The sequence below is a fragment of the Chlamydomonas reinhardtii genome, chromosome 13 (assembly GCF_000002595.2).
Source record: "Chlamydomonas reinhardtii strain CC-503 cw92 mt+ chromosome 13, whole genome shotgun sequence".
Taxonomy (NCBI): Eukaryota; Viridiplantae; Chlorophyta; class Chlorophyceae; order Chlamydomonadales; family Chlamydomonadaceae; genus Chlamydomonas; species Chlamydomonas reinhardtii.
This window is the reverse complement of record NC_057016.1, coordinates 1,034,060-1,059,797: the sequence shown is the minus strand read 5'-3', so window position 1 is coordinate 1,059,797 and position 25,738 is coordinate 1,034,060. Positions and strand designations below refer to the sequence as shown.

The window sequence follows — 25,738 nt, the reverse complement described above, 5'->3', positions numbered from 1 at the left end:
CAGAATGTCCTTGGGAGTGACCTCTGTCCTCTGCCATCTCGACGAGCTTCAGATGTGCTGCTTGCATAACCCTTCCCGCCGGTCCTGCCATGCCGCATTAGGCTCGTTCACGGCATCCGTTGGCTTTGTGAAGTGGCCAAACAAATAAACAATACGGCAATTACATCTGTTCGCGGTGTGCACCGTGCCCCACTGCCAGGCAGAATCAGAAGGCCTGCCCATATTTCACATTGTTGAAGTCCCGCGCACGCGACGGCCGCCACCTTACTCAATACCTGCACGCCTCAACAGCTCACCCGGATATACAAACCGCACAGCACACATCATTGACTAGCTGGCCTCCTTATTCCAGAGTAGCCGCTAGAGTATCAGAGTAGTGGGCCTAAAAATCCCGGCCTGCCCCGGCCCACCGTTTCCATGCCAGTTACCCTCCCATCACGCACATGGCCCACTTCTGACAGCACACACATTGGTATGGCTCGGATTCAGCCACCACTCCCTTGTCTGCCACCTTCTGTGGTTCTGCCGTACGCACGCACGCCGCAAACCACGATGTGGCAACCACCCGCTGGCCCTGAGCACATCCGCGCACACCGCCGCCCAAACTCCTGGCGTGCTGATTGTTCCCTCTGTAATCCGCAATCATACCTCCCAACTTCCTTGTTCCCATCAGCATTACCTTACACTTTCAGGAGGCCCAGGCGCGTCATCAAAACGCCTGGCCCGCCAGCCCCACCCCACGATCTCCTCCTCGCTCTATTGCATTGGGTTTGGTTTAGTTTGGGCTGGTATCTACAACCCCACACCCACCCGTCCAGTCCAGTTCCACGCGGCAAGCCGCCCAGTGCTCGTATCTTGTAGATGCCCAGTGCTCGTATCTTGTAGATGCCCTGCCCGCGGCATCTACACTTCAGCCCCCAAGCCCCCAAAAACGTCCACGCTTCCCCCATTTTTGCGCCCAAACCGGCCAAAACCGTCTACACTGCGTAGATGCGTGGCACCCAAACCCAAAAATTTTTCTCCGCCTTCGGCGGATTTTGGGCAGATTTCTACAGTGTAGATGGAAGATACGAGCACTGAAGCCGCCATCCCCCAGGTGCTCCCGGTCCGCGCCATCACTGCCGCCGCCGCCAGCAAGCAGCAGCCCCGGGCGCCCCCGCCGCCACACACATCTTGGCTAGGACTTGCAAGCAGTGGCATAGAAGGGCATTTCCGGACATGGCCCCCCGTACCCCTGGTGAACACGGCACAACCGGAAGTGGTCCAGGGAGCCCTAGCCCCAGGGAGCAGCCTTACATGCTCAAGCAACCCCATGCACCTCCGCTCTGGTTTGTACGCACCACTTGCACTATTTGGACCCGGTCACCCGGGCCCGGACCCCACCACACCCCACGTACACATGCGCTGGGGGCGGGGGGGGGGGTGCGGGCGCAGCATGGGCACGCTTGCAATGGCTAGGCGCCGTTCCATTTACATTTGTTACTACATGCAAGTACTATGTATGGTACTACATGAGCCTTGCAGTATAGCCAACAAAGCTCCGAGCAGCGGGACCAGTTTTCGATTCACAGTTCGGAATACATGATATGTTCCTTCTCTATGCTGACAATTGAGGATGGATAGACAGTCCTAACACGAGGGTTCTATACTTTGAGCGGCGAGCATGGCGGAGGGCGACGATGAGGACTACCATTTCGTGGGCACGCCGCTTGAGGATGAGCAGGAGGGCCGGGCGAACCAGTATCGCAAGCCGGTCAAAGATCCGGGCACTGTGCGTACGCTGCCGGTATGGAAGCAGGAGGTGACCGACGAGCAGGGCCGCAAGCGGTTCCATGGCGCCTTCACGGGCGGCTTCAGCGCGGGCTACTACAACACAGTCGGCAGTGCGGTGCGTTGGCCATGCTGCAAGCTAGAGGATTCCATGTTTGCGTGGACAAGCTCGATACGCGGGGCATCAGGCACCTCCGGGGGCAGCCAGGGGCCAGCCAGGGGTAGGGTCAGGGGTGTGCCAACATGCGTGCCACTTCGTCCATACCTTCCCGCGCACGCATCCACACACACTTTCCCTCTCGGCCGCCGCCACCAACCCCATCCCAACCACTCCCCACGTCCCCCACCATCCCCACCTTCCTCCCGCCTCCAGGAGGGCTTCCAGCCCGCCGCCTTCCGCAGCAGCCGCGGCTCCCGCGCCGCCGCCGCCGCCCAGTCCGTGGACGACTTCCTGGATGACGACGAGCGTGAGGCGCGCGGCCGCGCCGTGCTCACCGTCAAGGTGCGCATGTGCGCGCGTGTGTATGTGTGTGTATATATATGTGTGTGTGTGTGTGTGTGTGTGTGTGTGTGTGTGTGTGTGTGTGTGTGTGTGTGTGTGTGTGTGTATGTGGTTAACACGTTGCGGGTGGGGCATGGGGTGCGTTTGAGAGCCAGGACGACGCCTGCTGGCCGTGCGCGCGACGGGCGGGCTGCACAGCGCACAGTGCACACCTACACGCCCGAGCCACACCCACCTGCGTCAACACACCGACACGCCCGCCCCAACCACCCGCCCCACCATGCCACAGGACGACTACGACACTTGGGGCACGGCCGCCGCGGAGGCGGCCCGCGCCGGCGCCCGCGCGGCGGCGGCGGAGGCGGAGGCGCGGCCGGGCCTGGTGCCGCTGGGCGGCAGCGCCGTGATGGAGCAGCTGGTGACGCCCGTGGCGAGCAGCACCGGTGAGGGCGTGGGTGGAGGGGGTGAGGGCGGGAGGGCGGGAGGGGGTGAGGGGCGTGGGTGAGGGGGTGAGGCGTGAGGGGTGAGGGGCAGGGTGAGGGGCGTGGGGTGAGGGGTGAGGGGTGAGGGGGTGAGGCGTGAGGGGTGAGGGGCAGAGTGAGGGCGTGGGGTGAGGGGTGAGGGGCTGAGGGGGTGGGGTGCAGGGCAGGGGTGAGGGGCGTGGGGCAGGGATGAGGGGCGTGGGGCAGGGGTGAGGGGCAGGGTCTGTGATTCCACCTTTGGGGCTGGCAGCAGCGGCGAGGGGGTTTGAAAAGGAGGTGGTGTGAGGGGATGAGGGCCGTGGGTGATGGGGTTGGAGTGGGCTTCTGGGGCTCTGTGGGTGTCAGCTGTAAGTGTTCAAGGCTCAAGAGTGGGTCTTGGGTTGTGGGAGCACTGATTGCGCCGGCCGCACACACGCACTGGCTCATGTGGCACAGGACGGGAAGTGGCTTTTCCGACATCTGCCCTGATCTCCCTTCTGCCCTGATCCCCCGTTGCACGCACACGCACACGCACACGCACACGCACACGCAGGCATCCGGCTGCTCCAGAAGCTGGGGTGGCGGCCGGGGCGCGGCATCGGCACGGCCGCGCCCACACGCGGGCCGCAGCCGGAGGGGCAAGAGCGGGAGGCCGGCGGGGAGGGCGGGGGCGAGGGCGAGGAAGGTGCTGGAGCTGGCGGCGGCGGCGGCGGCCGGCGGAGCAAGTGGGGCAGTGTGGCGGGCGTGAGTCTGGACAACACGCCCATGTATGTCTTGGAGCCCAAGGTGCGGCGCGTGGTGGGGTGTGGCGCGTGGTTTCAATGGGAGGGCGGGGGAGAGGGGAGCGGTGCGGCGCATGGTGGGGTGTGGCGCATGGTGTGGTGCCGTGGTGTCTGTGGGCGTGCGGGGGCGAGGGGAGGTGGCGTGTGGGTGAGGGTGGCGTGTAGGCAGGGCAGCTGCGGCAGCAGGCGGGTAGCGGCAGCCAGCCAGCCAACCAGCCAGCCAGTCAGCCAGCCGTGGCGAATGGCGGCTCCTGACGGGTAAAAAGCAGGCGGCTGCGGCACAGGGTGGCTGCGGCACAGGGTGGCTGCGGCAGGCGGCTCAGCCAGGTTGCGGGTGCGGGCCCTGTGCCGCCACCACCTGTGCCGCTTGCTCCGCCTGTGTGCTGCGACCCCGGAAGGTATTCTTCATAGACTCCCACCTAGGCTACGCAAGAAAAGCCCAAAGCGGCACAGGTGGCGGCGCCGGTGCCTCCACTTCCCTCACCCTGTGCCTCCACTTGTCTCACATGGTGTCTCCCACGCCCTCGCCATGCTGTGTGCTGTGTGCTGTGCCCTGTGCCCTGTGTGCTGTGTGCTGTGCAGGAGGACCGGCACGGACTCGGGTACGACCCCTTCGTGGGCGCGGAGGAGTTCCGCCAGGTGGGGGCTGCCGGGCCGCCGCGTGTGTGTGCGTGTGTGTGTATTTGCCGTGTATCTTCGTGCCGTGCTGCATGCGTGCCGCGTGTTGCAAGCCGAACGCCCAGTCCCAGTTCACGGCGACTGCATGTGGAGTTATTGGCACATGTGCTTGCCACCGCAATGCCTGTGACACAGGCGGCCAAGCGGAGGAAGATGGCCGGCGGGCGCGGTGTGGGCGGCGGTGCCGGTGCCGCTGGCGGCGGCGGGGGTGGCGGCGGAGCAGGCGGCGGCGGCGGCGGCGGGCAGGAAGGCGCGCAGCGCGGCCGCATCGCGTTCGGCACAGGTGCGTGCCACACATCTCTGACGGTGGCGGGCGGGCGGTTCGCTAGGTTCTGGCACACCCTTACCTCCTCCCAAACCGCCCAAACCTGATGCCAATCCTTTTGGGATTACCAGTTAGCTTCCTTTCACCTCCTCATTCCCGTCAAGACCCATTTCACGGCCCGCCCCACCACTGCCCCGGCCACTGCCCCGGCCACTGCCCTGACCACTGCCGTGACCACCCCCGCCCCACCACTGCCCATGTCCTGCTCCTCCCGCTGCCCAGGCGCGCTGGAAGACACGGACACGTTCGGTTACATGGAGGACTACGTGGAGGAGGACGGGCTGGCAGGGGCTGGCAGGTGGGTGGGCGGGTGGGTGGGGTAGGTGAGGGTGTGTGTGTGTGTGTGTGTGTGTGTGGGTGGGTGTGTGTGTTAAACACAAAACAAACGGAACAAAGCCGCCAAACACGTGTGTGTGTGTGTGTGTGTGTGTGTGTGTGTGTGTGTGTGTGGGTGGGTGTGGGTGTGGGTGTGGGTGTGGAGGAGGAGGAGGAGGGGCTGCCGGGGCGTGTGTGGAGGGCCCGGTGCGGGGGCGCGGGGCGTGGGGCCGCAGGTGAGGGAGAGGCGGGGAGCGGGGGGCGGCAGGGCGAGGCTGCATGGGAGGCACCGCCGCCACCTGCCGGTGCGGCGCATGCCCCTGCCCCCCGCCCCGTCCCCCCGCCCACCACCGGCCTTGCACTGGCGACGGGACGGTTATGCCATGCTCAAGCCTCAACGCAACACCCCCACCACCGCTACCCCGCGAACCAGGCGAGCGCTGCTCCTGGAAGGGCCCTCCGGTCGCGGCGGCGATGGCGGCGGCGGGCGGGGCGCGGGCGGCGGCGCCTCTGGGCTGGGCGCCCTGGGTGCGGCGGGCCCGGGCAAGGGCGCGGTGGCTCGCAACTGGGAGCGGCTGGCGCTGTCGTACGAGGTGGTGTCGGAGGGGGAGTCGGACGAGGAGGAGCGCGGGACGCGAGGGGGAGGCAGGCACGGGTGAGTGGGGTTTTGCATGGCGTGTGTGTGTGTGTGTGTGTGTGTGTGTGTGTGTGTGTGTGTGTGTGTGTGTGTGTGTGTGTGTGTGTGTGCGCGTGCGCGTGTGTGTGGGGGGGGGCGTGTGTGAGTCATGGGGGATGGGTTTTGGCTTATGTTGGGAAAGGACGTTGACTGTTGAGGGTGTGGGTTTCGTCTCTCGTGCTGTCTCGGGTTGTCAGGGCCAGGTTTCCGCATGTGCTATGGCCTGTCGTGTTGCTGTGTCAACGTGCAAGAAACCGTGCCACTCCCCTGCCAACTTCTCACTCACCCGCCCGCCTCCCGCGTGCTGCTCCCCCACCTTCAGGCGGAGGCAGCCGCTGCTGCTGGAGTCGGGCAAGCCGGCGCCGCTGCTGCTGCAGGGCCGCGGCCACACGTACAGCCACGGCGGGCGAGGCGCCGGCGCGGCCGGGGGGCAGCAGCAAGGCAACGGCCTCATCCCAGGGTTCGTGCCGAGCAGCAGCAGTAGCACCACGGGGGTGGTCATCACTGAGTACTTCCCCGCGCCGCAGGTGAGGGGGCTTGCGGGAAGCGTGATGGTTTGGAGTCCAGGGGTGTGTGTGTGTGGGGGGGGGGCGAGTTGGTGCCGTGTGGTGGGTGGGAAGAGGGTGGCGGCTGACCAGCCGACAGTGTCACGACCGCTCATAGTCGCGCACCAACACCAGCCTGACACCAAAACAATCCATTCAACACTGTTATCGAAACGCAACACTGCAATCGCTGAACCTGTCAACAATGAATCGCAGGTCCCGCCGGACTTCTCGGGGCGCCACGCCTTCACAGTGCCCCGAGCACGGCTGCTGGGGGTCCTCACACAGCAACACGCCGCTGCCACCGCCACCCCTCCGGCTCCTGCTGCTGCTACTGCCGCCGGCGGCGCGCCGCCGCCGCCCGCCGCGCCGCTGCCAGCCGCGCCGCCGCCGCCACCCGAGGTGCCGCCGCCGGCAGACCAAGAGCTGCGGAGGGAGATGGAAGGCCTCGCGGCCATGGTCGCTCGCAGCGGGCCCGCCTTTGAGGCCATCGCCCGGAAGACGGCAGTAGCAGCGCTGGCGGCGGTAGCAGCGGATGGCGCTGGTGGCGGCGGCAGTAGCAACGGCGGTAGCAGCGGCTGGGTGAAGTACGGGTTCCTGGTTACGGGGGAGGGCTTGCCGTACTACCTGTGGCGCCTGCATCGCATCCGGGTACGTGCCGTGTCGACACTAGGGATGGGGCGTGGCGGTGTTTTCGTGCCACGGTACTTGTGGGGAGAGCGCATGGGTTACCGGCTTGATCGGCGGTGCTGTAGCTGCGGTACTGGGCGGCACGGCTATGGGGGCGACGGGAATCATGCCACAGGGCCTGAACTTGCATGTGTGTGCTTACCGGTATGTGCGTTGCCGTGGTGTCGCCCGCACCGGAGCTGGGCTTGGGATCTGGCCTGTACCCCAACACACACACACACACACACACACACTGGTTTTCCTTGTGCTCTTTAACACACACACACACACACATGCACACACACACACACTGGTAACTTCAGGTAACTTCAGGTAACATCCGTAAACCGTCGCTTGCTGCATCGCATACACTGTCTTTGCGCAACGTTTTCCTTGTGCTCTTTAACACACACACACACACACACTGCCTCCGCAGACGGCGCTTGCTGCCGCCAACGCTGCGGCCACCGCACACGCGCCGTCGCCGCCGCCACAGCCGCCTAAGCAGCCAGATCCCAGGCAGCAACACCCACAACACCCGCAACACCCACAGCAGCGGCCGGGGCCCCTAACGGTGGAGCAGCGCATGGCTATGCTCGGCGAGACGCCGCTGCCTGGTACAGCCGCCACAACCGCCGCTGCAGCCGCCGCAGCCGCGGCTGCTACAGCCGCCGGAGGCGCATCCGCATCCGCATCCGCGGCAGCAGCAGCAACAGCAGCAACAGGAGCCCCAGGGGCGGCGGCCGCTCAGGGCCGCCACGGCCACGGCCACCCGCACCAGCCGGTGGTGGGGCGCGTGGCGGAGGCGGACAAGCGGCAGGTGGCGGAGCTGCTGCAGAGCAACTTCGTGCGGGGGGAGATGCAGGTGCGTGCCGCAGGCGTGTGGGGTGTGAGATAGGGAGCACAAGGGACAGCGGGCACTGGGAAGGCGGGGCGTGTGTATTGTACGTGTCTGAGCACGCATTGTACACACTTAACCAAGTAACAGAGCTCGATTCCCGGGCTCCTTCCTACCTTCCCTATTTCGCCCTCCCCCTTGTGAATTGTCATTTGATCACTCCCTTCTCCACGAATGGCCATACCCCCCTGCCCTGCGCAAAGCAAAAGGGAGGAAGTGCAACCTGTTTGCATCATCGCAACGCACCATTCTGATCCCGTTCATACATCGCCACCTCACCTCGACGCCACAGGACCTGCAGATGGACGGCTCGGGTCAGGGCGCGGCGCCGCAGGTGGGCCTGCGCCCCGGCGGCCGCCAGGCTACTGCCGCCGCCGCGGCCGCCGCTGCCTTCCTGTCCCGCTTCACTGGTGGCAGTAGCACCGAGACGGCGGTGCTACAGCCGGAGGGCGAGGGAGGGCTGCAGCAGGCGGGGGCGGCGGCGGCGGCGGCGGGGGCTGGTGCGGCGGCGGGCGGCGGAGATGAGGGGGTCGTGGTGCGGCAGGTGAGGCACAAGGGGTGTTGTGTGTGGGGATGTGTGGGGGTGGGTTGTAGATAACAGCCCAAACTAAACCGAACCCAATGCACAAGAGCGAGGAGAAGAGCGTGGCCTATGCTTTGACGGGGGTCTGTCGGAGGCGTGGGATGGCTGCAGCTAAGCTGGGCTAGGCTAGGGTTAAGGGCAAGGAATCCATTTGCACTTGAGAATCCGCATCAAGATGGTTGGCGTCCTTTTCAGCCGAGAAACTGCAGACACACCCACACCGCCGTACCGCCTTCCCCTCACCTTCCCTGCCCTTCCCTGACCTTTCTGTCCTGCCAAACCTTCCCCCACCAACAAACCCAGACGCCCACCCCCGCCTCCCACTCACCCTCTTCCCCACCTCCTCCCTCTCCCACGCCCCCCGCCCCCCAAGGAGCCGGTCCGCACCAGCACCGAGTGGCGGCCCGAGCCGCTGCTGTGCAAGCGCTTCAACGTGCCCGACCCCTACAAGGGCAAGCCGCAGCAGCAGCAGGTGCGCGTGTGTGAGGGAGACTGCGCGTGCGTGTGAACCCCGCCCAGACGTGTGTATGTGTGTATGTGCGTGTGTGTGTGTGTGTTGTGGGATGGGGGTTTGCAGGATTAGGTAGAGGATGTGCGGGGTTGCCGCGAGCGTCACACTGCATTGCATATACTGTCTTGCCTGTTCCTTCCCTTGCGCCCTCGTAACACACACTCTTGGCCGGTGGTGATGATGCTCGCGGTGCCTGCTGCAGGGCCCCACCTCCAAGCTCGACCAACTGGTATTGCACGAGACATCCACATGCCACCACCTGCCGCCGGGGCAGCCGCCGCAGCAGCAACAGCCGGCAGCTCTGGCGCTGCCGCCGCCGCCGCCCCTCCCTCCCGGCGGCGGATGGATGGCTATCCCTCCCGGCGGCGCGCCGGCGCAGCCCCCAGCCCCCGCCTTTGGTATGCCGCCGCCGCCCCTGCCGCCACCGCCTGCAGCCTTCCCGCCGCCGCCGCCGTTCCAATCACGACCGGGCATGCCACCGCCGCCATCAGCACCGGCGCCAACAGCGTACGCCAGCGGCACGGCCTTCCCGCCGCCACCACCGCACCCACACGGCTTCATGCCACCTCCGCCGCCGCTCCCGCCCCACATGGCACTCCCGCCCCACCTGGCGGCGCCGCCGCCGTTTCCGCCCCCGCCTGCACACCACCAGCCGCCAGCACCAGCCGCCTCCGCCACCGCCACGGATGCCGCCTCAGCCTTCCTGTCATCCTTTGGGCAGAGCCTCTTCAGCGAAGCGGCCGAACCAGCACGACCGCCGGATGCAGCGGCGGCGCCGCCAGCGGCACCCGAGCCGGAGGCCTGGGCGCCGCCACTGCCCATGGAGCCGCCGCCGCCGTTGCCTGAGGAGGATCTGGTAGTGCCGCTGGACAGGCCGCTGGATCTGTTTTCCGCGATTTTTGAGGCGGAATCCGAATCCGACGACGAGGACGAGCCCGCAGATCAGCATTCAAACGGCCAGCCTGGCGGCGCCGCTGCTACAGCCGCGGCTGCGCAGCAGCCGGAAGCCGTGCAGCAGCAGCAGCAGCAGCCGCAGCCCGGCCCGAATGGCGCCGGCAGCAATGGTGCTGCTCCTGCGGCGCCGGCGCCGCCGCAGGGCCCGGCGAAGTCGTTGGCTGAGGCGTTGATGCGCGCGCAGGAGGTTTCGGCTCAGCGCGCAGCGGAGGCGCGCCAGCGCGGCGCCGCCGACGCCCTGCAGCAGCAGTTGCTACAGCCGGTGACGGTGGCGGCGGCGTCGGCTGCTACAGCCGGTGGCGGCGGTGCTACAGCCGGCGGCGGCGCGGGCGGGCTCCTGGGGTCGGTGGACCCTGAAGTGCAGGAGCGCATCCGGGCGGCACTCAGTTTGTTCCAGAAGCACCGCGGCGGTGTCAAGGAAAGCAAAGACAGGGATAAGAAGCGCAAGGACAAAGATAAGGACCGGCGCAGGGACAAGGACAAGGACAAGCGGCGGCGGAAGGAGAAGCGGTCAAAGTCGAAGGACGCTGGCAAGGACCGCAGGCGCCGCGGCAAGGACAAGGGCGACAAGGAACATAAGGAGGAGCGGAGGCGCAAGAAGAGCAGCAAGGACAAAGAGAAGGAGAAGGATGAAGACAGGGACAGGGACAGGGACCGGAAGCTGGGGCGGAAGGACTCGAAGAGGGACAAGAGCAAGCGCAGCGACAGCCGCAAAGACCGGGAAGACCGGGAGGGCAGGGACGACGATGGCGGGCGCCGCCGCAGCGACAGCCGCAGCCGGAGCCGCAGCCGCAGCCGCGGGCGGGGGGCGGAGGAGTGGGAGGAGGAGGCGGGGGCAGGCCGGCACCGGCATCGGCACCGCAGCGCAGAACGTGCCGGCCGGGATTGGGAGGCGGAGGAGGGGGCGGCAGCTGCGGAGGCTGCCGCTGCGGGAGCCGCCGTTGCAGCCGCTGGCGAGGCGGCAAAGGCTGGGGAGCGCCGCAGCCGCAAGCGCGGCCGAGAGCCCTCTCAACGCGACACCCACACCGGTGGCGTCGGTGGTGGCAGTGGCGGCGGCACTGCGGAGGGCGCGGAGGAGGAGGAGGGGGAGACTCGTCGGCGTCAGAGGCGGCGAGCGCAGCAGCCCGGCAGTAGCAGCCCGGCCAGGAGCGGCGGCGGCAATAGCAGCAGCGGCGGCGGCAGCAGTGACGGCAGTAGCAGCAGCGGTGATGAGGGCGGCAGTAGCGGTGATAGCAGTGGCAGCAGCAGCGAGGGCGAGGGTGCTGAGCAGTGAGGGTATCCGCGCGTGTGGGCGGTTGAGGCGTCAAAGAGCGACGCAGACGCCGTTGGGGGTTGGGATGCTAATACGGTAGGTTGGGGGCTTTGGAAGCGAGGTTTGGTTGGCAAGTTAAACACTGTTCACGCATTGTCGGAGCGCGTGTGGCTGCGTCGTAGCGGTGTGTGTGTACCGTCTTTCACGGACAACACGGGACAACCATGTATCAGTGTATGTGTGTGACGCGGCGCGCTGGGCTTTGAGGCGCGCTGCGGGGGCCGTGGCAGTGGTTGTCCGTTTTTGCCTTCGTGGGCTCGAAACGGGTGCTGAGGCCGTAGGGCGGCTCGTGATGCCGTGCACGGTGTAAATGCCGGCAATGCGTTGCGTGTGCACGCGTCCATGCAAGTGTGCGAGCGTGGCTCAAGCTGCGTGGCATAGACCCACGTTGTGCGAAATAAGAAAGCCAGCATCAATAATCGTTCTTGCTGCCGTACACTAGTCATTGGGTCATTGGGTGCCCGACACGCCGGCAGGGCAGGGCTGTTACGTCCACCGCGACCACTCATGTCATACAAGCCCTGAGCCAGCAATCCAGCATCGACTCGCACACCCTGCACCCGACCTTTAACCTTCTTTCTTGTCAGCACCGCACGTCCGCACCGCATCGCATCGCACGCGCACAAAGCCAGTGACAGCCCGATCCCACCGCAACGCGTACTCCGAAGCCCACAACGACAGCGCCGACCGACAGCACCCCTCGTGATCCTTCAGGCTACAAGGAACAGCGGGTCGCGCAGGCCAGTCAGCCCTGTCAGCCGTACAGCACGGCCGCGTGCCCCCCGCCGGCGCCCGGCGGTCGCTGACCACGCCGTGTGGCGCCGGCAGCGACGCGGCGTTGTGTCGTTTGCCTGGCATGTACGGCAGTGCAGCGCCGAGGCCATGAGGCCGCCTGTTGACGCGGGAGGCGGGATGCCTGGGCGGCACCGTCCGCTGTAGGTGCGCCGTCGACGTCCACCTGGGACCCAGCTACGGTAAGGAAGGCGCTGTCTGTGATGTAGGTGCTGCACACAGGGAGCACCGGCTGCGCCGCCTTGGTCACCTGTGTAAGGACGCGACAGTACAGAGACAGGACAGTCCTGGTCCGTGCCGGACTAGACTCGATAACGCTAGGATGGTATTCGGCACGGTCGGGCGAGGACAAGAAGCCGTGGGCACCAAACGCAAGGCCGTGCCGCTACGCAGGAAGGCGAGTGATGAGGCCTACATGCAGGAGGATACGCAGCCACATTCGCCCCAGCTGTGCGCGTGGCGCTTGTGCGCCCCCATCGTCCCGCTTCGTCCCAAGCTCCTGCACACACCACTCGGCGCGTGTCGCAGGCCGTTCAACCCTTGTCCCCACCATATTTCTCCCACCCCGCCCCTACGGCCACCCCGTCGGCCTCCCAACCCATCTCCGGAGCAGCCGAGGCCCCCCTCGACAGTCCAAGAAGCAGGGGAGCGCGGCCGAGCGTGGGGGCAACGAGCCAAGGCAAGGGCGGGAACAGCTCCGAGTCCGCAGACAAGTGGCTCTGGTCGTGCCATGAAGCATTGAGCGCAGGCATTATCTCGTGTTCAATGCTGCGGCCTAAAGCGTCACGCCTGTTGGCGGCAACCTGGACTAGCCGAACTTGCTCTCGGTGTCATATTGCACCATCCCATCTTGTATAACCGATATAACATAGCTTCGAGTGTGCCGATAAATTATTGTGAGGGCGTCGGGGGGCGAGCTGAGGGAAATGGAGGGGGCACTCATCGCGGCCGCCCCTCCCATCGCGACCTCGGCGCTCAAGCGGGGGTCCCGCACTCGCTTCGGTCTCTTTTGGTCAGCAGCCGTTTGTTGACTACCGGTAGCAACCATGGCTGTCGGCAAGAACAAGCGCATCAGCAAGGGGAAGAAGGGAGGCAAGAAGAAGGCGTAAGTCGGCCATCTCTGCGCCCGCGACCCCCACCTCGCTCACCTGGCTCGTTTTCTGCGCGCAGCTCGGACCCCTTCGCCAAGAAGGACTGGTATGACATCAAGGCGCCCACCATGTTCACTGTCCGCAACGTGGGCAAGACCCTGGTGACCAGGACGCAGGGTACCAAGGTGAGCGAGGGGGCGGCGCCCGCACCATCTCCGCAGGCCGCTGCAGTTGCTTCACCATGATTTCCTGCAACGCAGATTGCGTCGGAGGCGCTGAAGGGCCGTGTGTTCGAGGTCTCCCTGGCCGACCTGCAGAAGGTGAAAATGTTGGCGGCCTCGGCTCTATAATTGCCGCCGACCAGTGTTTTGTGCTAGATATCGCATCAGATCACCTACAAACCGACTGCAGTCACTGAACCGTGTTTCTTCGTGGTCTGCAGAACGAGGACGATGCCTTCCGCAAGATGCGCCTGCGCGTTGAGGACGTGCAGGGCCGCAACTGCCTCACCAACTTCTGGGTACGTAGGGCGATGCCAGCAAGCACATAGAGCCCCGCTGGGGCAGGCTGGGGCGCCACGGCGGCGCCGGCGGGATAACACCTCCCCGCGCGAGTGGCGACAGCAAAAGCAGCGCTACATTTACTTTGTATCAGCTGTCAAAGGAGCTCGCGGACAAGCAGCAACTTGGCGGCAATCGGCGAAGCAGCAGCGAGGAGCTTGGTTCTGCATCTCTTCGCCTGGAGAATACTGCAGCAGCGGCTTGTGGACAGCTATGCTCAGCGCATACGTCAGTGAAAGCGTATGGGAGAGGCGACCGTGATGTCGGCCGTAATGGTCGTGGCCGGCTGCAGCAGCAAAGCGCCGGCTGTGCTGCCGATGTTGGGATGTACAGACAAGCTGGTGGGAAAGCTGTGCGTCGCTCGGCCGGCGAAGCGGGGTGTCGGGCCGGCCGAGCGACCGGGCCTGGGGTGGGCAGGCTTCACACGGCGCGGGCCTCCACAGCACGGGCGCAAGCCGTCGGCGGAACAACAGTGGGAGCGATGGCAGCGAAACGAATAGCCAGACAGCCATGTTCCCCAGCTCCGCCACAGCGGATGGGCTCAGCAGGGCCCCCACGCCGGCGCCGGAGTGCGGAGCAGTCCGCGGCCTCAGCGTCGGAGTCCAGCTGTGTCACAGGGCGGGATCACGGGGATGAGCCATGGCAGCGGCGCCCACAGCGCGTTACCAGCAGGGGGCGGGGGTCCTGTGTAGGCAGGCAATGCACCGATTGACCTGGCCCGCCATGTTGTCGTGCCCTCTGCGATCCGCAGGGCATGGACTTCACTACGGACAAGCTGCGCTCGCTGGTCCGCAAGTGGCAGACCCTGATCGAGGCGCACGTGGACGTGAAGACCACGGACGGCTACACCCTGCGCGTCTTCTGCATCTCGTTCACCAAGAAGCGCCAGGGCCAGATCAAGCGCACCTGCTACGCCCAGAGCGCGCAGGTGCGGACGGCACGGAATGCGGGGCGGGGATGGAGCTGGGACGGAGCGTGGCGGCGGGATGGGATGGGGCAGGGCAGCAAAACTGGATGGTCTGTGGCATGTAAAAGGGCAGGCCGTAATTTAAGGGGGGTTAAGGTATTGGAGGCGATGGCATGCGCGAACGGCGTGTAGCACTGGCGCGAGCGGCGGCACGGCGGCTTGCTCTGGGCCGTGGTTGACCTTGGCGCGGCGCGGCGAGCAGCGGTCTGAGGAGCGGACAGGTCAGGCGCTGGCGCGGCATCGGCCGACTACGCAGCAGCGGTGACGGCAGCAGCAGCAGTATCCTGGGAATTTGGGGACCGGAAATGGCAGCAGCGGCTGTGCAGCCTGACCTTTCCGGCGGCTGGCAGTAGCACGGGAATCGTCGTGGCCAGGCGTGCGCGAAATGGCGTCAGCGCCAGCGGCAGCAGCATCTGCGCCAGCACCACGGCGGCGCGACTGCCGGGGCGGACATCCGGGGGAGCGCTGGCGCTGAGAACCCGGCGTGTGCGGGCGTGGGAAGCACGGTCGCGTGGGAGGGCGGCTGGCAGGAGCCAGCCAGCCAGCAAGCAGCTGCGTGGCGGAGGAGACCTTTTTGCAGGGCGGAGTCCGGATCCGCTAGCCACGGGGACAGTGCGGGTAACCGCCGGGGCAGCCTGGTAGCTGGTCTCATGCCAGGGCTGCAGAGCCGGAGGCCCGTGCAGCGCATCACGGGGACAGCATGCCAGTGGGTGCGCTCGCCAGCGGCGTAAGCAAGAAGCTCTGGGATAGTGAGACATCTCAGTTGTAGCGCTGGATGTGTCATGACGCAGATGGACGGAGCAGTGCAGCTACACGCAGCTGCGAATGAAGCAGTGTGTATCGATGTCAGAACGTAGAACCTGCACGTCGCCGCCCGCGCCGTTGCCTCTATCCTCCTCGCCGCGCCGCTGCCTGCGGCCCACCTGCTAGCAGCGGCGCCGTTCCCAACTCCGGAGCCTGAATTCTGTTGCCCATCACGACGCTACCAAAACGCCATCGCTAATCCGTCCTGCCCGCTCCTCTCTTTCGCGACCCACAGATCCGCCAGATCCGCAAGAAGATGATGGAGATCATCACCCGCGAGGCGACCAGCTGCGACCTGAAGGAGCTCGTGGCCAAGTTCATCCCCGAGTCCATCGGCAAGGACATTGAGAAGTCGTGCCAGGGCATCTACCCCCTGCAGGTGGGCCAGGGCGCAGGGGCGGGGCGGCGCGGAGCCGGGTGGGCCGTGCCTGGGCGTTGCGGGGGTGGGCAGTGGTTCAGGCTGGGGGCTGGTTGGCGGCGGGAGGAGGGCAGCACGCGCTGGCGCCTGACGGGGGATGAGGGCAGGTGGGCAGCAGCGGGAGCCGGCGAGGGCGGTGTTCAGGGGGTGCGGGGAGGGCGACGCCGCACAGCCGCCCGAGCGGGGGGAGCGGCAGGCATCGAGCAGCTGCAGTGAACAAGCAGGCAGGGGGTCCGAGGATAGCGTTGCAGGGGCAACGAGGTGCAAAGAGGCGCGTGGAAAGAGTGGCTGCATTTGCACTGCCGGGAGCGATGGGGGGGCCCAGCCAAGTTGCCCCATGAGGCCGGACCACAATGCTGCGCGCTGAGAGGGCGGCGAAACGAAAGCTCGGACCTGTAATGTGCCGAACGCCAGCACGTCGCCTAACTCCCTCGTCCTCCTGTGCACCCCCGTCCTTCTCCCCACAATCACAGAACACCTTCATCCGCAAGGTGAAGGTGCTGAAGGCGCCCAAGTTCGACATCACCAAGCTCATGGAGGTGCACGGTGACTACAGCGAGGAGGTGGGCGCCAAGATCGAGCGCCCCGCCGCCGCCGCCCCCGCCGTCGAGGAGGCCGCCACCGCCTAAAGCGGCAGCCGTCACGCTCCGCGGAGGAGGGAGAATGCGCTGCGCTGTGGGAAGTCCGGACGCTGAGGAGAGGAGCAGCGAGTGCTGAGGAGCACGTGAGGCGAGAGGCAGCAGCCCGCCAGCGGTAGAAGAGAGCGGCGGTGGTGTTCGACCGGCGCCGGAGGCGAGAGCGGCCGGGGCCGGGGCTGGGCGGGGCTGCGGGTGCGCCGCGCCGCGCCCTGTACGCGTGTCGTGCGCCGGGTGCTGCGGCCTTGGGCGCGCTGGGTCGTGGTGCCGGCGGGCGATCGCGGAGAGGGCGCGTGCCGCCGCCGCGGCATGCAGTGTAACGGGATAAATTTGACCGAATGATGTGCCGACCAGGGGAGGTGCCTCCCCTGGTGCCGACTCTGCTGCTTCCTGCAATGCTGCAGCCTTATGCAGCCGGGTGTGGGGGGTTGACAGCCATGGAGAGGGCCCACGTCAGTGCTTGGCACAAGGCCACCAACTCGTAACTCGTCAGACGGGACGGAAAGGGAGGAAACACGAGGAAAGGGCCCGACAGGGTGGACTAACAATCGGGAAAGAGTCCGGGGGGGACAGTCCGCGGCCGGCTTGCTGTGGCGCGAGCCGCAAGGACGTACGTACGGGAAGGCCGGCGAGGCCGCCAACTTAGTAGTCGGCAGCGCGGCACGCCACAAACCAGCCAGCCTGCGAGCGTGCTCTGGGCCCCGGGGGAATTATCAATTTAGCATCATACGGAGCAGTTCATCAGGGCTGGATGGAAGCAGGCAAAATGAATTGCACAGAAGCAGCTTGGACATGAAGGGGGCGGGTACGAGCAATGACGCCAAACAGCCGACTGGGTGCACCCTTGTCCCCGCCCAAAATGTAGCAGCAGTACTTTATTCACAGTGCAGAGCATCTACCTAGTTACTATTGACTGATGGTCAGGGCTAACCGCGACTAAGTATTGCTCAATCGCGCGTCCTGCGAGCGAAGTGTAGGACCCAGTAGCCGTCTGTGGCGCCGCGGAGCTATCATTGACGGTTTTGTAAGGAGTGAGGCGTGAATGAGCGAGTGTTTTGGGCGCGGAGGCTCGCGCTGGGACTAGCTCGGGCGGCTTGGTCGACTCTGGTCGACACCGCTGCGCAGGGCAAGGTGAGTACGTAAGCCCACTTTGGGTCCCTCTGTTCATTACATCTCAACGACAGACGTTGAGTCGGGATGGGGGGATGGCGGTACTGGCGGGGGCGTTTGAACCCAGGTTGAAAGGGGCGGGGGTCCGAAGGGGTATGCGAGCAAACCCGTCGCATGCTGCCATGGCGCGAAAATTCTTCGCATATTTGCATATGCCCCGCGTTCGCAGAGGTGACGTCGTGACCCATTCTGTAAATTATGTATCGCCCGTGAGCTTGCCCACTGCGACCAGCGCCTGAGCAGAACACTCGCGACTTGCACACATTTGAGCAGCGCGCCCCTGTTCCTTTAGACGACGCGAGATGTCTCCCGCACGCGCGCTACTAATCGCAGTGCTTATGGCGTTGGCTGCGATGCTATCGCGAGGCGCGGGCGTCTTCGACGTGCGGCGACATCTCGGCACCAAGGTGCGCGAGGCCAGCGCCAGCACGTGCGTGGCACCAGCCCCGCTGCCCGCTGACCAGCTCCCGGCCTGACGTTCGCAGACGCGATATGCGTATCGGCTAGCAGTGCCCGGTGCTCCCAGCATCTACAAGCAACCGGACCCGGAGGGCTATGAGCCCGTCCACCTCTGGCTTATGGCCCGCCATGGCACGCGGCAAGTGTTTCGCGGGGGTTTTAGACTTCGATGCCGAGTGAGCCTGGTTACACGTGGCTTGTTGCTTGTGGCGCTGTTTGGGGCGCTGGGGCATCCGGCGATGCCGCATGCCGGCACGCGGAGCGGTTGACACGCCGGTGGTGTGCTGACAGGGCGGCGCGTCGGCCCACTTTCACGGCGCAGTGCGCCGTACTCACCCACCGCCCCCAATGCGCCCGTCGCCCACCACCGCGTACTCCGCTTTAGCATTTTGTCAAGTTCGCCGTTTATCACCCGACCCACATCGCACAGGTGGCCCACGAGCGACCGCATGCTGCAAATAAACAGCCTGGAGAGCTTGTTCCAGGTGGGTGGCGAGAAGGAGCTCGCAGAAGTCTCCTCAATCGTATTGTGTAGGCAGTCGGAGGGACTCTCGCGCGAGCCCGCATGTGAGTTATCAAACCCACATGGGCAGAAGCGCGGGAGGGAGGACCGCGAACCGCGCACGGCAGATGGCGGACCCACATCGCGGCACAACAAGCCGCCGCCGCAGACCCAACCCTCCCACCTCAATCTCTCATCCCGCTACACCTGGGACTACCTTGCATCAAAGCCGCATTGCGCCGCAGCCGCCCTCACACGCATGCACACAAACGCACACTTCTCGTGTTTCCTAACACACGCACACACACGCACAAAACCCCAGGACTCGCGCAATACTGCCGACCACCCCTGGCTGAGCAACTGGACGGCGCCCTTCCCGGACGTGGGCTTCCTGGGCGGAGAGCTGCACCCCATTGGTGCGTGGGTAGGAGGCAGCTGGGCGGTTGGGTGCGGCAGTGTGGTACGGCAGTTAGTGCGGTACTTGGGTACGGCAGTTGGGTGCGGCAAGGACGGGTATGGCACAGGATGAGTGACTTCATGCGCAAAGAGCGCCAGGAGGGGTGCGGCGGCAACGGGCTACGGGCTGGGTCGGTCACCCGGTCCTCTGTCGCCACTTGCTGCCGGCGCCACCGGGCACCGGCAATCCCGACACCTCGGGGGCTCGGAGCAAACCTGTTACCGGCCGCGCAATGCATCCAACCCTCGTCAGACCCATCTTGACTCTTCCGTTCTGTGAGCCGCCCCAACCCCCGCCCCCGCCTCAACCCCCGCCCCGCCTTTACCCCCGCCCCCGCCTCAACCCCCGCCCCGCCGTTACCCCCGCCCCCGCCTCAACCCCCCGCCCCCGCCTCAACCCCCCGCCCCCCTCCAGGCGCGGACGAGCTGTGGGGCCTGGCCTACCGGCTGCGCAAGCGCTTCCCCTCCCTGGCCGGACTGGAGTACCTGCCCAAGCGCTTCCCCGTGGTGTCCACTCAGGCGCGTGCGTGTGTGCGTGCGTGTGTGTGCGTGTGCGTGTGCGTGTGCGTGTGCGTGTGCGTGCGTGCGTGCGTGCGTGCGTGTGCATTGCCTTGCGCAGACACGTGTACACACGGTTTGCATCATCCTGGCTTTCCAGTGCGCTTCCTAACCGTCCACGCGCACCACCTCGCCCGCTTCTACGCCGTGCGCCTGCTCCACACCACTGTGGCTTAGCTGCCTTGGCCCCGCTTGAAACTCCTGCCCTGCCTCCCACACGCCAGGTGGCGCGCACCGCCGCCAGTGCCTCGGCCTTCACCGCCGGCTTCTTCCCCGAGGTGGGGTCCGCAGCCGACCCCGCAGACGACTCGCCGTCCGTCAACCCCGCCGCGCCGTCACTGGCGGCCCGCGGCGCCGGCGCTGCCGCCGGTGGCGGGCCTGGTGTGCGGGCTGCGGAGGAGAAGGTGGTGGTGGAGGTGGAGGAGGAGCGGGTGGCGGTGATGGACGTGGACGCGGCGGGGCGGCCGCGCCTCAGGTGGGCCTGGGCCGACCCGCAGTCCTGGGAGTGGTGGGTGGGTGGGTGGCTGGGTGGCTGGGCGCCCGAAACGTGAAAAGGGAGGGAAGGAAAGCGAAGGGGAGGAGTTGGAGACGGACGCGGCATAAACATGGCGGCCCTAATCCCGAGCGGTGCGCCCCTTGGCCTCGCCCCGCCGCGCCCCGGGACCTACACGGACACGCACACTCGTGCCTTTCTCCAGGGCTGCTGATGCCGCCGGGGGGCTGCTGTCGGCGGCGGACGAGCTGGATGCCAGTCTGCGCGAGGTGCCGGCTGTGAAGCGGCCGCAGGTGCGGAGCACAGGGAGGGGGGGCCGAGGGGGAGAAGAGCCGTCCATGAAAAAGGCGGGGGCAAACGCTCATGGGGCCTGACGTGTGGACCCGCCGCCTCCGCCTTCTCCCTGATTGACACCCAGTCCTCCACGCTCACGCCCCCCCTCCTAACCCCCCTGGACATCGGCACTCCAAACTTGTGATTTATTCACTCCTTAATTCATGCCCGGCTACCTTCCCCCAAACTCCGCTTCTTCCTATTATAAAAAGTGCATGGACCCCCCCCCCTGCTGTCTACTTCGCTACACTTCTCTGTACCATTCTTTGGTTTAGCTTGGGCTGGTATCTACAACCCCCCCCCCCCCACACACACACACACACGCCCAGGCTGTGGCCATGTCCATGGCGCCCAAGGCCGCCGACCCGCTGCTGCGCTTCTTCGACGTGTGCCCCGCCTACGCCCAACACGACGAGTACACCGAGAAGTGGATGGGCGGCTGGATGCAGGTGGGTGACGCCGTGTGTGTGTGTGTGTTACAAAGTGTGTGTGTGTGTGTGTGTGTGTGTGTGTGTGTTATAAACCAAAACAAACGGTGTGTGTGTATGTCACATTGTCCTAAGGACAGAGACCTGGGAACCTGGGACCTGCACCACACGGGAGTGCAGGGGGGCTGGGCGGGTGCATGGCTCACGGCAAACCCACTGCCCGAGCCAGGATGCGAAAGAGGGGAATTTGAAGCAAGTGGCGCGGCGCTGCTGGGGGACACACGCCCTGCACTGTGCAGGGTCGCCCGCCAGACTCCACATCCCGAGTCCGTCTCCGAGTTGGACACGCCTGGAAGCCGCCTCCCCACCTTCCCGCCTCCGCGCCGCCTTGACCCACTCCCGCTACTGGCTCTCTCTTGCGGTCTGCCTTCCCCCGCCTTCACTTCTTGAATAATCATGAATGTAACCCCCGCTCCCCCCCCGCTGCAGGGCAACTGGTCGGCATTGGTGCCGGCGCTGGAGAAGCGGCTGGGCCTGTCCCGGGACATGGACCCGTGCGAGGTGGGTGGTGGGGGTGGGGGTGTGGGTATGTGGCAGTGGTGTGTGAGTATGTGGTGGTGGTAGTGAGAAGTCTATGCCAAGCGCATGAAACCCAGGGGGGAGATGGCAGCAGTTTGCGCAGGGCAGGTTTTAGAAGGGAGCCCCCAAAATGTATCCACCACAGTGTAATCCCCCACGCTCCACGCCACAGGTTGAGGCTCTGTGGCAGCTGTGTCTGCTGGAGGCCGGTCTGGAGGGCGTGGGCAACAGGGCCTGCAGCCTGTTCACGCCGCAGGTGCGCGTGTGCCTGCTTCATTGTGTGCAGCCGACCCGAAGCCCGCTTTGGGAAAGGGGTATGGCCGTATGGGAGAGGGGGCTCCTGCTGGGCTTGCTATTTGCTCATCCGCTCGCCCCACCTCCACCCCCATCCGCTCGCGTTCCTATGAAGTAATCATGCCTGGACCCCCCCCCCCCCTACCCCGCCCTAATCATGCCTGGAACCCCCTACCCCGGCCCTGCTGCTGTTGTGCCTGCAGGAGGCGATGCAGCTGGAGTGGGTGGACGACATCCACCTACTGGAGACGCAGGTGGGGGCGGCGGTTGGGGGGCGAGGGGTGGGGGGCTGCTTGCACCTAGTGACCTAGCCCACGAGCGGGGGCAGACATGCGGTGGAAGGTTGAGGGGGCCTGCCGTATAGCGCTGTGCGACACGGCCACAGCCGTGCACCAGACTTGCACCCACATGCACACTCGCACGTCCACAAACAACCTTATTACGTTATGCCCTCTGAAAACACACCCCCACGTACGGCCGCAGTCCTGGGGCGCCGACATCAACTACCGCATCGCCGCGCCGCTGCTGCGAGACGCCGCGCTGTCGCTCAAGGGCGCGGCGGCGGCGGCCAGCAGCGCACCCGGCACCGCGGCGCCGGCGGGCAGGTGAGCGGTGCGCACGTGCCTGGCCCCTGCCTGACCGCAGACACAACAACTCACGCTTATATACCCGCGTCTGGACTGTCCGCTGGTGCCCCCTTCTCCTTCGTCTCCTTCTCCTCCTCGTCCTTGTCACCCTCTTATGCATCTTCTTCCTACACTCCCCCCTCCTTGCAGCGCTACTGTTTCCTTACGGGATTGGTTCAAAGTTAACCCCCTCACCGTCGCCAGCCGCGGTCCCTCCCCCCAAAACATACTTGCAACCCCCCGCTTTCACATTTTATATAGTTAACCCCCATTCCCACCTCATGCGCCCAGGCTGCTGTTCGCGCACTGCGAGACGCTGGTGCCGCTGGCCACTTTGATGGGCCTGTTCAGGCCGCCCGCGCCACAGCCGCCGGACGCCTCCGCCGCCGCCATCAACGCGGCGGTGTCGGCGGCGGCGGCACAGCGGCACCTGCTGCAGGTGCGGCCCGGCCGGGGTGGGCGGGTGGATGAGGTGCTGGTGGGTGGGTGGAGTGGGCCTCGGCGCAGGTGAGGTGAAGCAGGGAAGCTACATGCGTGTCCGTGACTCTTTTCCCACCCCACAACCCCACCTGCCCCGCTCAGCGCGCCACTCACCGCAATCTCTCACCCGCCCGTCCCTGGCCTCAGTTTATTTGGGATCGACTTTGATAGCCCGCCCGCCCTGACGTGCTCCCCCTCCCACACACACCTTCAGGTTGACACGCTGGAGGACCTCAGCATGCTCGTCAACGAGTGAGTCACTAGGAATACCGTTGTACCGAGCCAAAGTGTGATTGGCATGCGCCTTCATCATGAATGTGTGGATGGGCTCGCTATGGGCGGCGTGGCCGGCACATCCCGCAGCGCGCACGCGCCCCGTGTGTCTCGGCCCCGTGTATCCTGCCGCTGTCGGACTCCGCCTTGACACTTACCTCCCCGCCATTGCTGGGCCTCTGCTTGGCCCCGCCCCGCAGCCTGCACCGCCTGAACGACCAGGACGCGCGCAAGGCCGCCACGGGCGGCAAGGCCAGAGCCAAGGGCCGCCTGGGCAGCGAGGACAGCCACTCCTGCTACCCGGGGCGGGCGCCCGTGGACCCGGATGCCGTGCCGCCGCCGGAGGGCTGGTGGGTGCCGTGCCGTGGCGTGCGGCAACCCGTGCCCCAGGCAGGCCCCCACGCCGCCCCAAAGGCCGTCTTCCACACCACGCCGCCTACCTCCCCGGCCCCTGCACCGTCGCCGAACCGAAATCCTGTACCGCTTTTCCGAACGTCCTTGAAACCCCCAACCGCCCCCCCCGGACGTCGGCACTTCACTTCATATTTGATACACACCATCCCATGGATGGCTACCCCCCTACGCCTGCTTTCTCATTCGCTACACACTTCTCTGTACCAATCTTTGCAACCCCCCTTCCCCTTTATTTACAACCCCCCAGGTACCCCATGTTCCCCAACGACGACTCGCGGCTGTTCAAGGGCTCGCGCCTGGCGCCCTACGCAGCCAACATGGCGCTGGTGCTGTACCGGAGGCGGGAGGGGCGGGCGGCGGGGGCGGCGGCCAGGTGGGCATGCCGGGGCAGGGCAGGGCGGGCGGGCGGGCAGGGGGGCAGGCGGATGGGCGGGGATGTGCGGGAGGTGGGAGAGACAGGGCAAGGTGCGTTTATCTGGGCCGCCGGCTCACTTGTGAAGTTGCTACGCCCATGTCACGCCGTAGACCGTATACCGTACACCTCCCTCTTACACTCTCTCCCCGCCTTCTCCCCCCCTCTCCCCCTCTCTCCGCCCACAGCGGCTCGCCGCAGCACCTGGTGCGGCTGTTGTACAACGAGCAGGTCCTGCCCGTGCCCGGCTGCGGCGCGGCGGGATCTGGATCCGACTGCGACCTGGACGAGTTCCTGGAGCTCATGGAGGTGGGGGTGGGGGTTTGTGGATATTAGTCCAAACTGAAACAGACCAAGTTAAACTAGCGGAGCACAGGCAGATATTAGCCCAAACTGAACCAGACCAAGTTAAACTAGCGGAGCACAGGCAGAGGCGTTAGTTGCAAGCGGAGGGACGGTGGGAGAGAATTGGGAGGGGGAGTGTCGTGGGGTGGGGTTTTGTGCCGTGCGGAGCGGCGTGGCTAAGGAGCAGGGGCAGTCGGGGGCGCACGGGGTTCACGCACCTCACACGCTGTGCACACGTGTGGTCAGGACCTTGCGCGGCCTGGCCTGGCCACCTGACCTCAGTGACATCACCGCCAGACGCGTCCCCTGGTTCCCACTTGCCCCTCCCTCAACTGCTCTCTCGCCCTCGCTCTCTCCCCCGCGGCCTAGCCCTGGCCCCCCGCTGACTGACATGCACGTCCCTCGCAACACACCGCGTGCGCCGTACTTGCGCAGGGCAAGATGGACGCAGACGCACTGGACCGACTGTGTGGCCCAGCTGCCACAGCCGCCAGGGCGGCGGCGGCGACGGGGGGCCTGCGTGGCGACGGCGGCGCGTCGCTCATGTTTGACCGCAAGGGCGTGCCGTCCAAGAGTCTGCGGCACCGGCCCGGCGGCTTCGTGCGGGGCGGCGGCGGCAGCACTGGGGTTGGTGGTAGCGGGGGTGATGGTAAAGTGGTGGTGGAGGGGGCGGCGGAGGCTGGGAGCGGGGTTGGGGGAAAAGTAGGCGGCGATGTGGCGGCGGCCAGCTGAGGGAGAGGGGAGAGCTGGGGCGCATAACTTGACTGTGTGTGTTGGTTCGCTTGTTTGACTGGGGGAGTAAGGGTGGGGGCGTGCCGCGTGCCGGGGGTGGGTGGGTTACATTCATGACATAGCCACATAGGTGTGCAAAGGCGCGGTGCGAGTGTGTGCGCGTCCCGTGTTATGCTAGTGCTGTGTAGGTACGGGTATGGTTGCTGGGACTAATGCTCGCATATGGACGTATCTTGCAACCCTTCATGCTGACGCTAACGAAGAACACCAATGCTTCCAATGGCCTGCCGGTAGACTGTATGACTTTGGCGCGGTGGAAGTTGATCTGGGGCCTCCAATCGAGTATGAAGGGAATGTACTGTGCCGAATAGTACCGGAGAGCACTGCGAGCCTTGCGGATCCTGGTGTACATGTCAGCGGGAAAGGCGGCGACAGGGGTCGTTGACAAGCCGCCGTTGCCTCAGGATCGGGGTTCATATTTGCAAGTGGGCAAGTAGAATGGTGTGTGCGAGTATGCAGAATGCCCGAACAGTCCTTGACGTCTGACCGGTTGGAGTCGGTTGCCCTCAGAAGTTGCTCTGGGACGAAGTTACGCTCGCATGCCGCAGGGAGACACGCAAGCCCGCTTGTATGCGCAGTGATAACACCTGAATCGCAGGGTCAAGCCAGGAAGGTAGCGTCACCGATGCGGCTGCGCACTACTCACGACCAGTCACGACGGCATCTTTGGCGCCTGGGCAGACTTGGAGCCAGCCAATTCAACGATTACTAGTTGCTTTCAATATATACACGTCTTAAAATATTCTACGTTGGCTCTCCTGGCTTTGCAGCTGGCTTGACAGCGGTTTTGTGCAACTCTTATTACCGCCACGCATTCTGTAAAGTTTACATAACACAAGCATTAAAATTACGGTCACTGTAGGTCGCGCCTGTTTG

General features: G+C 65.6%; 4 protein-coding genes across 6 annotated transcripts; 3 read left to right on the top strand and 1 right to left on the bottom strand.

Moving 5' to 3' along the window:
- Window positions 1–1,502: 1,502 nt before the first annotated feature.
- CHLRE_13g568700v5 (uncharacterized protein) lies at window positions 1,503–11,388 on the top strand. Its single transcript, XM_043069336.1, has 14 exons — window positions 1,503–1,888; window positions 2,144–2,272; window positions 2,562–2,715; window positions 3,287–3,519; window positions 4,098–4,154; window positions 4,329–4,476; window positions 4,741–4,816; window positions 5,267–5,488; window positions 5,832–6,036; window positions 6,271–6,705; window positions 7,160–7,588; window positions 7,914–8,165; window positions 8,578–8,676; window positions 8,918–11,388. Exons 1-14 carry the CDS (start codon window positions 1,664–1,666, stop codon window positions 10,940–10,942), a joined length of 4,689 nt encoding a protein of 1,562 aa, XP_042917311.1. The 5' UTR covers window positions 1,503–1,663; the 3' UTR covers window positions 10,943–11,388.
- Window positions 11,389–11,390: 2 nt separating this feature from the next.
- On the bottom strand, window positions 11,391–12,632 carry CHLRE_13g568672v5 (uncharacterized protein). The gene is made up of 2 exons (XM_043069335.1): window positions 12,324–12,632; window positions 11,391–12,023 (listed from the first exon to the last, which is right to left on the bottom strand). Exons 1-2 carry the CDS (start codon window positions 12,324–12,326, stop codon window positions 11,736–11,738), a joined length of 291 nt encoding a protein of 96 aa, XP_042917310.1. The 5' UTR covers window positions 12,327–12,632; the 3' UTR covers window positions 11,391–11,735.
- Window positions 12,633–12,785: 153 nt separating this feature from the next.
- CHLRE_13g568650v5 (ribosomal protein S3a) lies at window positions 12,786–16,580 on the top strand. The gene is made up of 7 exons (XM_001693658.2): window positions 12,786–12,878; window positions 12,944–13,049; window positions 13,125–13,184; window positions 13,307–13,384; window positions 14,176–14,352; window positions 15,431–15,574; window positions 16,087–16,580. Exons 1-7 carry the CDS (start codon window positions 12,820–12,822, stop codon window positions 16,240–16,242), a joined length of 780 nt encoding a protein of 259 aa, XP_001693710.1. The 5' UTR covers window positions 12,786–12,819; the 3' UTR covers window positions 16,243–16,580.
- Window positions 16,581–17,132: 552 nt separating this feature from the next.
- On the top strand, window positions 17,133–25,696 carry CHLRE_13g568600v5 (uncharacterized protein). 3 transcript variants are annotated; one of them, XM_043069332.1, is made up of 20 exons: window positions 17,133–17,379; window positions 17,752–17,825; window positions 17,904–18,016; window positions 18,308–18,362; window positions 18,702–18,795; window positions 19,251–19,354; window positions 19,618–19,868; window positions 20,092–20,179; window positions 20,549–20,668; window positions 20,947–20,973; window positions 21,137–21,208; window positions 21,399–21,482; window positions 21,724–21,774; window positions 22,004–22,125; window positions 22,438–22,585; window positions 22,841–22,878; window positions 23,100–23,249; window positions 23,561–23,686; window positions 23,914–24,034; window positions 24,506–25,696. In XM_043069332.1, exons 2-20 carry the CDS (start codon window positions 17,757–17,759, stop codon window positions 24,800–24,802), a joined length of 2,130 nt encoding a protein of 709 aa, XP_042917308.1. In that variant the 5' UTR covers window positions 17,133–17,379; window positions 17,752–17,756; the 3' UTR covers window positions 24,803–25,696. The 3 variants fall into 3 exon arrangements, with proteins under 3 accessions (XP_042917308.1, XP_042917309.1, XP_042917307.1); XM_043069333.1 differs by lacking the exon at window positions 20,947–20,973; XM_043069334.1 differs by lacking the exon at window positions 20,947–20,973 and having other exon boundaries at window positions 17,153–17,825.
- The last annotated feature ends 42 nt before the right edge of the window (window positions 25,697–25,738 follow it).